The sequence below is a fragment of the Psammomys obesus genome, unplaced genomic scaffold (genome assembly GCF_907164565.1).
Source record: "Psammomys obesus unplaced genomic scaffold, mPsaObe1.curated_primary_1811, whole genome shotgun sequence".
Lineage (NCBI taxonomy): Eukaryota > Metazoa > Chordata > Mammalia > Rodentia > Muridae > Psammomys > Psammomys obesus.
Window position 1 is genome coordinate 13377758 of NW_026585689.1, and position 16502 is coordinate 13394259.

The 16502-nt window shown below is 36.1% G+C and overlaps 1 protein-coding gene across 2 annotated transcripts in view; it reads right to left on the minus strand.

Annotated features, from left to right (window-relative positions):
• Positions 1 to 7939: 7939 nt before the first annotated feature.
• The window catches only part of Epha6 (EPH receptor A6), a 979971-nt gene continuing 971408 nt past the window's right edge, over positions 7940 to 16502 (minus strand). For both annotated transcript variants that reach the window (XM_055594395.1, XM_055594404.1), the window contains 2 exons: positions 10984 to 11133; positions 7940 to 9046 (listed from right to left, as the gene is read on the minus strand). In XM_055594395.1, coding sequence (XP_055450370.1) covers positions 8932 to 9046; positions 10984 to 11133 — 265 coding nt within the window. In that variant the 3' untranslated portion in view covers positions 7940 to 8931. The remainder of the gene's footprint in view (positions 9047 to 10983; positions 11134 to 16502) is intronic.

The window sequence follows — 16502 nt, forward strand, 5'->3', positions numbered from 1 at the left end:
GCTTAAATCTCATTCAGAATGGCAAACAGGATAGACAGCAGAAGCAGTAGAAGAGAGGAAACAGGATGGGAGCCTACCATAGAAGTCCTCTGAAAGGTTCCACCTAACGAGATCAAAGCAGATGCTGAGATTCACAGCCAAACTTTGGGCCGAGTGCAGGGAGTTTTATGGAAGAGTGGGGGATAGAAGGACCCTAAGGGACAGGAGCTCCACAAGGAGACTAACAAAGCCAAAAAATCTGGGCCCAGGGAACCTGCAGAGAATGATGCACCAACCGAAGAACATTCATGGAAAGGATCTAGCCCCTTGCTCAGATGTAGCCCATAGGCAGCTCTGTGTCCATGTGGCTTCCCGAGTAAGGGGATCATGGCTGCCTCTGTCATGAACTTGGTTGCCTGTTCTTTGATTACTTCCCTATGGTGATGCAGCCATGCCAGGCCACAGAGGAAGAAGATCCATGCAGTCCTGGTGAGACTTGATAAGCTAGGATCAGATGACAGGGGAGGAGGACTCCCCCTTTCAGTGGACTAGGGGAAGAAGATGGTGGAGGATGGAGGAAAGGTGGGACTGGAAGGAGATGAGGGAGGGGCTACAACTGGGATATAAAATGAATAAATTGTAAAAAAAAAAAAAAGTAAAAAAAAATTACTCTTTTTAAACAAAACGTAAATTGTTGATATTTCCCTTGCACACAAAATGAAAACCAAGCTCATAGAAAAAAATTCCTTCAAGCCATCTATATTCTATGTATAGGCTTTCAATGTCACAATCTAAGGGGAGTTATTTTAGCAAAATGATTATTACAGTATTGGAAATGAAGCACATTCAATGATCTTTAAAATCAAGTGTTCCTCATATTCATTTCTGTTACCACTGCTCTAATGTTGTGCCACTCTGACCCCAAATGCTCCCCTTTCAAGTTTCATTTCCTTTTTATTTTTTGTACTCTTGAAGGACTAATTAAAAATTTATAAAACTTAATGGAAGCTCCATGTTTTTATAAAAAGAAAATAAGAGTTTTGCATAGTATCAATATGTTAATATAAAGTTCTTTGAAGAACTGTATATAGCACAAGAAGTGAGAAGACATTAAATTAAAACTCCAATTGCAATCTGCATGCAAATGGTATGAACTAGAAAAGATCATCCTGGGTGAGGTATCCCAGAAGCAGAAAGACACACATGGTATATACTCACTTTTAAGTAGATATTAGACATATACTATAGGACAGATATACTAAAATCTGTTCACCTAAAGAAGCTAAGCAAGAAGGAGGACCCTGGGTAAGATGATCAATCCTTACTCAGAAAGGCAAACAGGATGGACGTTGGAAGAAGGAGAAAACAGGGAACAGGACACAATACCCTACCACAGAGGGCCTCTGAAAGACTCTACCCAGCAGGGTATCAAAGCAGATGCTGAGAATCATAGCCAAACTTTGGGCACAGTGCAGGGAATTTTATGAAAGAAGGGAGAGATAGAAAGACCTGGAGAGTACAGGAGCTCCACAAGGAGAACAAGAGAACCAAAAAATCTGGGCCCAGGGATCTTTTCTGAGACTGATACTCCAACCAAGGACCATGTGTGGAGATAACCTAGAACCCCTGCACAGATGTAGCCCATGGCAGCTCAGTCTACAAGTGGGTGCCCTAGTAATGGGAACAGGGACTGTCTCTGACATGAACTAAGTGGCTGGCTCTTTGATCACCTCCGACTGATGGGGGAGCAGCCTTACCAGTGCACAGAGGAAGACAATGCAGCCAGTCCTGATGAGACCTGATAGGCTAGGGTCAGATGGAAGGGGAGGAGGACCTCCCTTATCAGTGGACTTGGAGAGGGGCATAGGAGGAGATAAGGGAGGGAAGGTGGGATTGGAAGGGAGCTACAGCTGGAATACAAAGTGAATAAACTGTAATTAATATAAAAATAATAAAAAGAAAAATATATACACTGAATGCTTTCCATATAGTACAGACAAATTTAAATCCACATTATTCATTTATTGTCTATAATAGCATTGTCTTAATGATACTTTGAGTGTATATGGTAATAATATTTTTAGATAATATACCAATGATATGAGAACAAGTTGGTTTTCACAATGATCACATCAACCATTTTGCTGGGAATATAGATTATTCAGTTACAAGTTCCTTAGCAAGTGAGTGGCTACTGTTTTTATTTCTTCTTCTTAGAGTTTCTAAAGACCTTATTTTAAATAGATTTAGTAAAGAAAACCAAACATATGACAACAAATAAAGCATGCCCAGTTAAAATGTCATCACAGCTTTGATAATAATATCCATAGATCAGGATTATAAAGAGCAAATGTCATGCCCCTGTCAAATTGAGGTAATACAATGAATAGTGTCACTTTTTTTTTAGATTGAATGAATGTATGTTTAAATGAAAAATGTTATAACAAGTTCTGTCTAGAGCACAAACAGCTAATTCTACAAATAATGCAACACAGCAAAGCGCCATGACATTACAGAACCACCAGAGCATTTCAGATAAAACCTTGACACTTGTGGTTTGTTTTTAAGAATTGCCTTTTTTCACTCCATATGTTATGATATGATTTTAAACACTTAAAGTGATATTGGCTCTTTTTAGAAGAGAGAAAACAGAAAATTGTTTTATGTGGGAACTACAAATATGGAAAAACGTGCTGAAATGCTCATTTTAACCAAGGGTTGGTGGGAGTTAGGAAGGGGGCCAAGGAGTAACTGCCTTCTGTGGGAAGGCCTTGGGCTTGAGCACCAGGACAAAACCAGAAACAACATCTCATAACAACATTGCTTAGTACATAAGCACTTGTGTAACTCATGAAAGCAATTATGACTACATATAAGGTCTGAACTTATATATGGAATATATGGAAAACAATGGTTCTTATACCCCCCTCTTTATCATCATGTACTGAATGGAGACAAAGATGGATCTTCCTTTCTGTGAGTACTGATGAGAGAGAGATACTGGTGCCAGCTGACTAGAGATCCAGAAGAACTGTTGCTATCCACTTTCACTTGTTCTGATTTTCCATTTGATTTGATAACACATCAACTAAAATGTCATTGTGGCAAATTAGAGACCACTAGGAGATAAAAATGATGTAGAAACATGGATAAGGACAGATATGTTACTTGAGAGACTGCCATTAATAGAAATAACACTTTTTGAATTTACAACTTGTGGAATAAATGTATATTTAACCTGTCCCTTTCTGCTAATACAAAACCAGAAACCATTTGCTCTGGGGTTGCGGCTCAAAGGTATAACACCTTCCTAGTATGTACACTTCTCTGTATCCTGCTTTGCCAGGTAATATTCTTCAGTGTCTTTGCTATTCTAAAAAAAAAAAAAAGATTGTATAAGAGTAGGAGAAATAACCTTTGAAATTTTCTCTTACTATGAAAGAAATCAAAGATTCCCGTTTTGAAGAAAATGTGGCAGTATGACTAATGAGTATAGAAATTTAACCAAGTGTATTACTTTGTTTTGTTTAAAAATTGCTTTAATTGGGAAAGTATTAAATGTAATAAAGTAGAAGTGATGACATCAATGAGAGATCCACAAGCACTGAAGTTGTCAGATTTTTTTTTGAAAAATTGAAGTTTACTTAGAAGTCCTTTAGAAATTCAAGTTCTCTCAACTTGCATGCTTCATTTTAAAATGCAGTATCTTGAAAAGCTAAACATTTAGATACATTCCATGATTTCAAAAGAGAAAAATCTACCAACTAAACAAAAGCCACTTGATGCAAGAACAGAGAACTCAAGCCTTCTTATAAATACCTCAAGCCAAATTATAAGGATGCACAAGATAATTTTAATGATAATTTAAAATCTAACTACTCTGCAGTAAAAGGGGCTACATCCAGATGACCCATGTCTTCTAGATCTTTCTAACTTTATTCCCAGAAGACACATGAATCATGTCACATCTTCTTATAACAAACCCTAATAAATATTTAAAACATCTAATTCTTGACTTTTAAATGGAACATTAAGAAAAAGATGGAATTTTTAAAAAAATAAAATCTAAGCTGATGAACATTAATTATTTAGACAAGCCTGACCTAAAATTACTACTGAAATGAAGCTATCCTGTTATTTTTTTAAAACCAAATTTTAAAAGTCAAAGCTTCCTCTGTGGCCTGGCAAGGCTGCTCTTCCCCAGGGGGAAGAGGTGAGCAGAGAGCCAGCCACTGAGTTCATGCCAGAGACAGTCCCTGCTCCTCTTACTAGGAAACCCACTTGGAGAATGAACCTACAGGCTACATCTGAGCAGGGATTTTAGGTTCTCTCCATGCATGGTCCTAGGATAGGGGCAGAGGGGGAAAAGAGGGAGGGAAGTGGGATTGGGAGGAGACGAGGGAGGTGGCTACAGCCAGGATACAAATTGAATAAAATGTAATAAATTATAATAATAATAATAAAATTTAAAAAAAATCTATCATTTTTCTTTCCTTTGACTCTATCCGATCTAGTCATGGGTAATCACTTTCTTCCTTGGTTAATGAGTCCTGTTTGAATAGATTTTATGCAAGTTTGAAGCATATTATTACATTTGCTAGAAAAATTAGGTTTTGGTTTGAAAAAAAAAAAGGATGTTTTTAATAGCTATGTGAAGGATGACTTCTTACATTGACTGACTTCTGATGAGAGTATCCTAGAGAACCCACAAGCATGACCCCCTCTACCAAACAAGAGTAATGGGTATTTGAGAAGAAATCATGAGGTTCAGCATAAAAAATGCAATCCACTCTTGACTAGCTTCTTTTTTTTATATATAATTATTCTACAACAAGATCTAATGCCCTGTGGCAGAGTAACCATAGCAAACTGCAAGGTGGCTCCAACATTTAGAATTTAGACTTGAGAAGCCAATGTCAGTGTACTTAAATTCACTTTTGTGAAAAAAAAAATTATGTGTATTGGGAGGCATGTTGTTCTGTTCAACCATTTGTTCAACTAAAGCAAATTAAATTTATACTTTTCTAACATTATAAAAATGAGAAAGGATGTTGGAAATGTTGATCACAAAAAAGGGAAAGTTATGTGACTTTTCAGCGCCTGAAGGAAAAAAAGAACATCCCAAGTTGTACCCAGTCTACTCTTCTATGATTTTGAATCTTTCAAAGAAATGCATTAAAATATGTTTTGATTAATTATGTCTGTGAGTTTATTCATCTGCATGATATTCAAGTCGTGAAAGTAAAGATGATCATAATATAAGAAATAATGCATAAGCTTTAAACCTCTTTTTTGCATAAAGATACAGATCCCCTATAAGTTACCACTTGATTCTTAAAATACTAATTTCTTTTTATTCAGTATTAGACTTCCTTAGTTAACTGAAGCTGCAGAAAAGAATTGTTTTCCATTTTGAAATTTTTTTTTCTTTTGTGCTTAATTTTGTTAAGCAAAGTCAGAACCCACATCCTCTGGCGTAAAGGGCTCCCGTTTGTATGCTACGACTAACAGTAAAACTATGATGCTTTGCAGCCTTCCCTGCCATCCTGCCCCTTCCATGATTTACTAGGCCTGCACTTTACCATGCTGATATAATGAGAGTGTATGGATAGAACCTGAGACATAAAGAGACAGGATGAGGGATTTAAGCAGAAACAGAGAGGGCGGAAAAAAGGTGAAAAAGGAATAGAAAAGAAGACAATGCTGGTAAAAAGGTTGAGATGAGAGTTTAACTGACTTCTTCCCAGAGCATAAATTTAACGGAGAAAGAGAGCAAAGCATTTAGGACGCAGGTTGGATGGTATGCAATTTCCTCTTCGCCATCACTGCTATAGAGAACTTTACAAAAACTTTACTTTTACAGATTAAATTTGTCTTTCTTTTCTATTACGGGCTACAGCAGGATTTAGAGCTGTGGTTGGAAGGCTGCCTTATTCAGTTTGTAGCTGTGTAGGTTTTAAGGAGTGATACATAGTATAATAAATCTGTGATTCTAGCAAGAACAACTCATTTTTCAGCAGTTATAGGGCAACTCTGCAAACTTTCTGTAATCCTTCCTGTTACACTGTCATCATTCCATATACTTTTTAGTTGAATGACTTAAATACCCCATCTTTCTTCTTGATTGTACATTTGTTTTACATTTTTGGCGATAGACCAGAAGTTGACTATCAAGCAAATAAAAAATTTACATGGTATGATTTTCAAAATTACAAGAATTCACTCATTAGAATTGATTAGGATTTCTTAAAGCAAGTACATAATGTATATGCACATTTTAGTTATCAGAGATTATTCTTAACTGTAATTATGAAAGTCATTAGCTTATTTTTGGATAATTATACTTGTATGTGTCAAATAAATATAGTTATTAAACATGGGCACCAGTGAATCTCAGAATGTGCCATATGATATTTTTAACTGAATTTGGTATTTTAACCATTAATATTCCCAGATCTTACTTCCTCTTGGACCATAGGGTGCATGGCCATTAGGCAGCAAAGAAATAGCTGTTCTTATATTTTAATATTTCTGTTTAATTTTGTACATAGTTCTGTCTTGTTCTGTCCATGATGAAGTCCACAATAGCACTTAACATTATCATGCTTATAGCTTGGTAAATTACAAATGTAATTTTACAAAACTCAGAAGAGGATATGGAGGAAGAGAGTAGAAAGAGTGTTCTAATATATCAGTAAAGACATAACATAGAAACACAATTAACTAGAAATAGAATTGCATCATCAAAATTTTAAAATAAAAATATTAACAGATTTTTAATCTTGCCATCACTGAACGTAAATCCCCAGAACTTTAAATACTATTATAGAATTCATTTCATCAAGGCATACAGATGCTACTGATGTAGTCCTATGATGGACCATATTATTCTATTTCTTATTTTTCTAAATACCTTTTTGTTGTATTATAAAAATAAATATATGTGATTAATAAATTTAATCATTTGTTTACATCTGTTATCATTTAGTAGATATTTAAAGACAGATAAATATGGAAGGTTTGTATTTCCTTTAAATGTATCCAGATTTGTGTAAATGTATCAAGCAAACTGCAGAAAGTCTATGAGTGACATATGGCCATGCATGTAGCTGGAAAATGTTGCTAGCTGTTTCTGACACACTTACTTAAAAAGTGATGCAATTTCCACCTTTTCCTTTTCAACATAGTTAAGGAATACTCTAAAGACATCCTTTTTTCTCTATACATGCTTTTTTAGAAATGAGAAAAATTAGGCTGCAACAGGAGGGGAAAAAAAAACCCAAAAAGATGGCTCAGTTAAAGAAAATGTGTGAAAAGATCCAGTATAAAGGAACAATAAAAAATATCATACAAACAAGGATAAAAGGGAGAAGTGAGGATCTTTAAGTGGAAACAGCTTTAGTGTGGTTTAGGAAGTAATTTGGGGATGTGGGGAGAGATACTTTTGTTGCCGACATCACATAAAAATTAGTTCATTAAATCCACATCTTTAGACAACCTGCTCTGCATTTTTCTTCCTTCAATACATGGCTTGTTCTTCACTTATCACAATGACAATTTTTGTAGTTTCATGGGGAGCAGATGATTTTATAGTTGAGTTTGCTTAAAAAGCACTATTTTGATAAGTTGACAATTTCACTGGAAAATATATTTGATTTTTTTTTTGCTGCAAGCCTCAGAGAAGATTATGACAACACATCTCAGATGTGTTCATATTTTTATATACTATGATGGACCAAGGTTTACACATTATATGTTTATGTATATATACGCTTAAATGTGAAATCTATTTATATCATGTTTATAGTATCTATAATAATTTCTTAGAAAATTTTGAAAACAGTTCAGCATGTTCATGTAACTTATTTTTGTGAACAAAATATTGGAATTGTTAATGTTGGAAAATACACCAGTTATCATTCAACAAAATGTTTTTATTATCTTGGGCCACTGTAAGCTGTCTTAAATTAAGTAAATCATTTCCCGTTAAATCTATGGCTAGTATGTTTTACCTTTTATTCAAAGAAATCTTAACATGAACAATTCACTTTCTCAATGCTTTGATAATTGTTTTTCAAACTCGTGAAGATGAATCCAAGGCCACAAGCCACAGGTTTACTCCATGCATCAGTCTATGAAAACCATTAGAGCAATGGACTCACTCTTAGTCTTTCCAAGGGTGATTCATGTAACATACTAGAGAAATACTGTATAGTTAGTAAAAAATTAGAGGGGGAAAAGCCTCTCAACAACCACCTACTATGAAATGTGTAGAACCCTATAAAGTTAATTTAAAAATATAGACCTAGCCTTAGAAGATTTAAAAGCACAGTATTTTTGTCCATCTCCCTCCCCAACAATGCCCTTCATACTGTAGTCACACCTGACACGAATGCACTACATGGAATCATTCATCATTCCTGCAAATCATTATAACAACATCAGGCACCAACAGTTGAGTTATTAAAAATTAAACAACAGTAAAAACTGTAGAGTTGAGTAAAACTATTGAAAAAGAAGTATGTCAAGTTGGAAGCTACTTGATGATCACAAAACATGGAAGAATGGTCAACTATTTCTTTCTTATCTATCATCAAACTCTACGTACATCTTTGAAGATGCCACATCTGAACAATTTCCTTTAGGTGAAGTCCATAAACACGTCCCAAACATTTCTATACAGAATTACACATTCATGCTGAGTTATTTATCATTATGTAGTGATAATCTGCAGTGGGCCAGAGTCTCATTTGCAGGCTATTCAGAGAGGAGCTGTGTAGCATGATATTGAAATCCAGGATGGAAGCATAAACGTAAGGTGTGCAGCCATAGTCTGAGCAGGAGACTGTGGATTGTGAAGGGATGCCTGGAGAACCAGAAGAATGAGTCGTAGAGGATATATCTTTCTTTGTAGAAATGCTGAGGCACAAAATACAGGTGTTTATAGTACTTTCATACATGAAATCCTTTCTCCTGTATGTGCATCATATGTAAACGTAAGGTCTGTATGCTGCTGACTATTCGTCTCTGATGTCCAATGAGTATGACTCCAATTCGTCTAATGTCACTGATGAAGCATGAAGAGGGAGAGAAGGGAAAAGAGACAGAGAGTGGGGAGGAACAGAGGGAGAAAAAGAGAGGCAGATTTTGAGCATCTAGAGTTAATAAAGACAAGCCAGAGAAAATGAATACTTAGCTATGTTAAATATGTACCATGTCATATTTGACAAAAGCATGTTGGTTAATTGCTAAGCAATCATATAAATAAATAGCAAGAATTTTATATTTCCTTCTCCTTGGTTCTATAAAATATACTGTAATCTCAAATTTAATGATAGAAACAAAAATTTCATATCTGGATAGAATGTTTACATTTCTCTATGCATAAGACTATTTTTTTATTTTTATTTTTTTACTTTCTTTTTTATTTAACTTTTATTAATTACACTTTATTCATTTTGTATCCCCCCCATAAGCCCCTCTCTCCTCCCCTCCCGATCCCACCCTCCCTCCCCTTTCTACATGCATGCCCCTCCCCAAGTCCACTGATAGGGGAGGTCCTCCTCTCCTTCTTTCTGATCTTAGTCTATCAGTTCTCATCAGAAGTGGCTGCATTGCCATCTTCTGTGGCCTGGTAAAACTATTTATAATTCAAGTAGTTACAGAAATTTGCAACAGTCATAGGAAATGCAGAGCATGAAGGATAATGTGAGCATGATCTGAGTTCTCATAGCCATTCTGTAATCTGAAACAAATGACATTAAGCAAGCCTGGTGGTGGTGGCACACGCCTTTAATCCCAGCACTTGGGAGGCAGAGGCAGGCAGATCTGTGAGTTTGAGGCCAGCCTGTTCTATAAAAGAAAGTCCAGGACAGCCAGTACTACACAGAAACACCCTGTCTAGAAAACCCAAAAGAAAAAAAGTGACATTAAGCAAAATTTACCAAGTCTGTAGAAGTAAAAGTGGAAATGTATTTTTCTACATTGTGCATTTTCTAACCTTATAGCAACTGCATTACTATGCCTAAGAGGTACACAAAAAGTACAATTGTCAATGCAAAAGTTATTGCACTTATAAAAAAATTAAAAAATAGTGAAACATATAAAAGAAAATCCACACAGAAACCCAAACCAATGAGCTAGATTTATAGGCATTAACACAATTGAATCTCAAAAGTTGGGTAAAAAAAAAATCAAGAATAATACATGATCTTTTGTATTTTAAAATAATTTTACAATTTATGTGAAATACAGAAATAAGTTATTCACAGAGTAATAAACATCAAGAAAGACTAGTGATGACCCTGGGATGGGAGGAGGTGTGCTGGATGTGGCGTACACACAGAGCTTTAACTGTTTAAATGGATCCTCTCATAAACTTAGTGGTGGGCACACTGGAGTTTATTACATTATTCTCTGTACTTGTTTGTGTGCATATGAGAAATAATTCATAAGAGTTAATAAAATCCAGTATTTGACTTAGAAACAGTCATTATTGCTAACCATATAAGAGATTGCATTGTTATCTTCAAACAATGGTAATTTTATACGGCTACATCTAATTCCTATAACGTTTTTAATCCACAACTTGAACTTTTCTATTGGATGATCTTTAAGTCAATGGAAGATGTTTGATCATTATAATACATAGAAGGACTCTAATGTGGCATGGTAACAGTAGATTAGATTGATTTAATGAAGAGTAGAAATTGTTTATGCATTATTAGTACATATGACTAACAACACACACTATGTTGCTGTAATATCTATGATGTGAATAAGATCAATATGCAGTTTGGAAACATTACATTGTCAAGAAGTTATTTGAATTACATATATTCTTTGAAAGAAAAATAGTTGAAAATGTAACTTCCAGTTTCCACTGGACTGATAATCAGGAATGACAGAAATCATATAATAGCCTTAGGAAAAGTGTTCTTGATTGGTGTGAATTTGAAATTCCACGAACAGAACATTTAAAGTAATAAACCTAGAATTACTTACTCAATGCTCATTCTTGAAATCAGATCAAACGTCGTAAAACCGGCTGCCATGAAGTTGCTCTTGTATTGCCCCATCTTTATAGAATCCAACCAGTCGCCAACTGTAACAAACAGTGGATATTCGGAAACATCGCCAGGGGATTCTGGCATTCTATAGGAAAATGAAACACAGCATTTACAAGCCAGATAAGCCAGACTTGGTCATTTTTATTTTCACCTTTTACAATATTTTTGTATCTAATATTTTTATCCTGCACTTGAATGAACTTTAATTTTCTGTCTTATTCAGCAAGTAATTAGAACAAACTGCTTCTATCAAATCAATCATTTCTTTTGCCACTATGGGAATGTCAGAACACAGGCCATGTGTTCTGAAGCTATGTGAGAAGGTTTCTGGGAGTTTGCGGGGGAAGCTCTGAATAAACAGAGTCTCCTGTGCTCTTTACAGGCATAAGGTTATTGTGTAATTCAAATGCTGATTTCTGTACTTGACCCCCATATCTGGTTGCAATCCTTGTTCTGAGAATCTCCTGTTTCAATGTTGTACAAACACAGCTTCCTGTTGTCCCCTGATATGCCAATACAGCAGCTTACAGCCAATAGATGAGCAGGAGAGAGAATAGTGCTAGATTTCTTGCCCTCCAAGAGAGAAGGAATTAGAGAAGGAAGTAGGAGACTGAGCCCCGGGCAGTGGTCCAGGAGAGATCAGAAGAGAGGAGCTGAAGGCAGAGAATGCCATAAAGTGAAAGTATCTAGGGGAATGATGCTGGGGAGAAGCCAGACTAGTATAGAGGGTTAAGAATAGAGTAAAACTACTCATATTGTGCTGTAAAGCTTGATAAATTATTTTAGTGATAGCTGGGTTAAGAGAGAAACCGAGAAACAAACGCAGTTTTATAAAATAACTCTAACACCTCTGTGCCTCCATAACATGGATTTATTCTTGAATTTTTTTGGTACTCCTTCTAGGTGTAGTAAATTAGAGTGGGTTTACTTCAGCTCACGCATTATCTTACTCGTTATTACTCAGAATGATGTTTCCAAGCACGAGTTGTCCTCCTGACAGTATACAACCTAAACTCATGTAACCTTGCCCTTGTGACTGTATACAACTTGAACTCAAGTGAACTTTGCTCATTTGACTTGCTTAACCTCCAGAACACCCTCAGAATATAAATTGGTTTTATATTATATTATATTGGATTTATCCAACTGAATAAAGTTGGATATTGGATGAGATTATAATTTTTCTCATTTTGAGGCTCCACTCCCCCCAGGCTCATCTGCCAAATGCAAAGGCAATATAGGAACATGGAAATATTTTGATGTTTGTAAAAAAATGCTTGGTAGGAAAAGTGTTTTTTATAGCAATATATTCATTCAAATAAATATGTCATTTAAACATTCTTTTTTAAATTATTTATTTATATTCATTATTACAGTTTATTCTCTTTGTATCCCAGCTGAAGCTCCCTCCCTCAGCCCCTCCCAACCCCACCATCCCCCCTTCTCCTCCCATGCCCCTCCCCCAATCCATTGATAGGGGAGGTCCTCTTTCCCTTCCATCTGACCCTAGCCTATCAGGTCTCATCAGGACTGGATGCATTGTCTTGCTCTGTGGCCTGGTAAGGCTGCTCTCCCCTCAGGGGGACATAATCAAAGAGCTAGCCACTGAGTTCATGTCAGAGACAACCCCTGCTCCCCTTATTAGGGAACCTACTTGGAGACTCAGCTGCCATGGGCTACATCTGTGCAAGGGTTCTAGGTTATCTCCACACACGGCCCTTGGTTGGAGTATGTGTCTTTGCAAAGACTCCTGTGCCCAGATTTTTTGGTTCTGTTGGTCTCCTTGAGGTGCTCCTGTCCCCCCAGGTATCTCTATTTTTTCCCTTCTTTCATAAGATTCCCTGCATTCTTCCCAAAGTTTGGCTATGAATCTCAGCAACTGCTTTGATACCCTGCTGGGTAGAGTCTTTCAGAGGCCCGCTGTGGTAGGCTCCTGTAATGTTCCCTGTTTTCTCCCTCTTCTATCCCCATTGCTTTCTGAGTGAGGATTGAGCAACTTCCCTATGATCCTCCTTCTTGTTTATCTTCTTTAGGAGTATAGATTTTAATATGTTTATCCTATATGTCTAATATCCACTTATAAGTGCGTTTATGTCATGTGTGTCTTTCTGCTTCTGGGATACCTCACTCAGGATGATTGTTTTTAGTTCCCACCATTTGCCTGCAAATTTCATGATTTTCTTGTTTTTAACTGCTGAGTAGTATTCTATTGTGTAAATGTACCAAAATTTCTGTATCCATTCCTCTGTTGAGGGACATTTAGGTTGTTTCCAGATTCTGGCTATTATGAATAAAGCTGTTACTAACATGGTTGAGCAAATGTCCTTGTTGTGTACTTGAGCATATTTTGAATATATGCCTAGGAGTGGTATAGCTGGATCTTGAGGTAGCACTATTTCTAATTGTCTGAGAAAGCGCCAGATTGATTTCCAAAGTGGTAAATATTCTTATATACACAACTTATATTATCTTTAAAAACATGTTTATACTTTGATTCGAGTCAGTGCTTACTAAATAAAAAAAATGTTCTTACCACAAGTAAATGACTAAACTGTGCTATCAGACACTGAAAGTTAGCCCAGCTTCCAATTATTTTGTTCTTAATATTTTTATGTGATTTATCTATTTTTCTTATTCTATGTCCATTTGTCTTCTGCCAGCTTGTATGTGTGTGTGTGAGGGTGTCAGAGCCCCTGGAACTGGAATCACACACTGTGAGCTGCCATATGGGTGCTGGGAATTGAACCTAGGTCCATTGGAAGGGGAAGCATTACTCTTAACTGCTGAACCATCTCTTCAGCCCTCTTAATATTTTTAAAATGAATGAAAACATTTGTAGACACATAATTTGAACATCAATATGTTTAAATAGTTTATCAAGCTTTTGTCATCAATATTTTAATTGTGCCAATTGAAACTAGACTCTTATGCAAAAACACTTGGCTAAGCCTTATGAAGTTTAAACATAGTCTTGAACACTGGTATCTTTCTGATAAAATATACATGGCTGTGAGCATTAAGTTCTAAGATGAAAAATGAAGACCACTTACAATCAAAATTAATCTTAAAAATTCTTTCCATTTCCTTTAATGTCTTTTAAGAGCACGCGTTGTACCTAGTTCTCCATCTAAAAACTAGAAGGTAGTTTTGTGCAGTGTGAGACCAAGCCCCTGCTAAAGACCCAGGATTCCTTCCTTTTGTTATTTTCTTTGTTCCACTGACCTTTCCCACTTTGTAAACTAAGGTCCAGTGTAAAGCAGAGTGGGTGCAGATAGGAATCATGGGAAACCCCAGAGGTTTTTGGTTCTTCTTATGTGTAATAGAACTTTGTGTGCACTGTACTCTATGCTGAGTATGGTTTCCCTTAATGGTGATTTTACATTAAAAAAGAAGCTCTCTGTGCCAGGCAGTGGTGGCACACACCCTCAATCCCAGCAGAGGCAAGCTCTGTGAGTCTGAAACCAGCCTGGTGTACAGAGCAAGTTCCGGGACATCAGGAGATACACACAGAGAAACCTCATCTGGAAAAACAAAACAAAACAAAAAATTAAAAGAAAATGAACAACCATCACTACCACCGACAACAACAAAAACCTATTAAATTCTATTATATTTTCATAATTCCTATTCTGAAAGCGAAACCATAACAATGAGGCTATTTAACTGTGGGTTATTTCATTCTAGTTAATATCAGAATGACTCACAATTTTACACAAAACAAAAGTGAGTCATGTCCAAAGTTTGTAAAGCTATCATAGTACCTAATGACAGATGCTGGATTGCCACAATGTTTTTTTTCCAAGCTTCTTAGCTGTATATATGTTAATAAATATCATCTGTCAAATAAAAATTCATCTACGAAATACTAAATAAGAACCACAGTGGCAAAGAAACTTAACTAGATTTTTAAATGACAGCATTTCTCAGAATCTCCAATTGTTAAGCATGTCCTCTGAATATGTAAAGGAATTCAAAATAGCTTCTGCACAACTTTCTTGAACTATTTAGACATATTTTTATATGTCTATGGCATAGTTTTTAGGAAATACTACTGTACTTCACAGGCTGACTCTCAAAAGAGTAAGGCAGCTTTATTGCCCTTGTGGACTTTTTGCATAAGTGGCCATTGGTTAGAAAGGGGAATGTTTTATTTTAGGACAATATGGCTCTAATAACTGCAATTACTTGTTAGAGAATTGTGTTAAAATAGAACAAAAATAATTTGTAGTAACATTTCCTTCATATTCTTATGCTTTTTAAAATTGTCTTTGTTTTTATCTATGTTTGAAATAGAATTTCTCTATGTGTCTCAGCCCGGCCTCACACTCAGGATCCTGCAGCCTCATCCTGTAGAGTTCTGGGATTATAGACAGGCACCTCTACAACTAGTTCGTGTTCTTCAGCTGAAGTCAGATGAGGCCCCTTCTTTACACTGAAAGGACACCAGAGTAGATGTCACAGTTTCATGAAACTGGTGAATAGAAATGTGATTTGCTAATTTACTGTCATTAGTATAGGAAGACGATGGAAAAACAAACACCCTTTAAAACTAATGACTGAAGTGGCCAATTTCCTCATTAGAAAGCGGTCACATTTGCTCCCCGAATCTTGTAATATCATAATTTCCTTTGCTGCACACGTTGGTAGCCTCGTTAACTCCCTGGCCTTTCTGCAGCTGGCCTGGCCCTTGATTTAGTAAGGTCGGGGCCCCACATTGTTCACAGCTGCCGTGCAGTAGCCTTTAGTTCACTTTATCTTATATTGAGGTTGAAAAATGCTGCAGTGTTCTGGCTTTCAGAGTTGGACACTATCATCCTCACATGAATTCCCTAGAACATTACCTCATAAACAATAAATGCCCTTTCTTATCAAACCTGCACCGTGATAAATTCCGTCTATTTTTTTATTTTTTTTCTGAGATTGTGGAAATTGCTGGTCCTTGGTGATTAGTGTAGGTGCTCACCTGCTCCCTGAAACACTTCATGGCACAGCCAGAAGCTTGCATTTTAAAAGTCCGTGCTGTAAGCTGGAGGAGTGGCTCATACCTGTACTCTTGTTACTAGGGAATATTACAAGTTTCACATGAAGTTTCCATGACTCAGTGCACATTCTTCTCTACTCATGGTTAATTCATAGATCAGTATTTGAAAATATACACTACTCGTGAAGTCATTGGAAGAAAATTTACTCTGCATTTTTCAAATGTTCGAGATTTGACATTGCATTCTTTTCAATAGAGCCTATCATTTAACTTGATCACAAATTAATGAGATAATTTTGAGACAAAAATTTAAAGCATGATTTGACTCAAAATATCCTAAAGTATCAAATGCTTAGAAACATGTAATGTATCTTGTCTCTACTTAATGCTTATGGGTAATGAATGAATAGTATTTGCAGTGCGATCACTAACTGTGTTAAGCTGGAGGCACTGATTTTGTAAATTTTATTCAG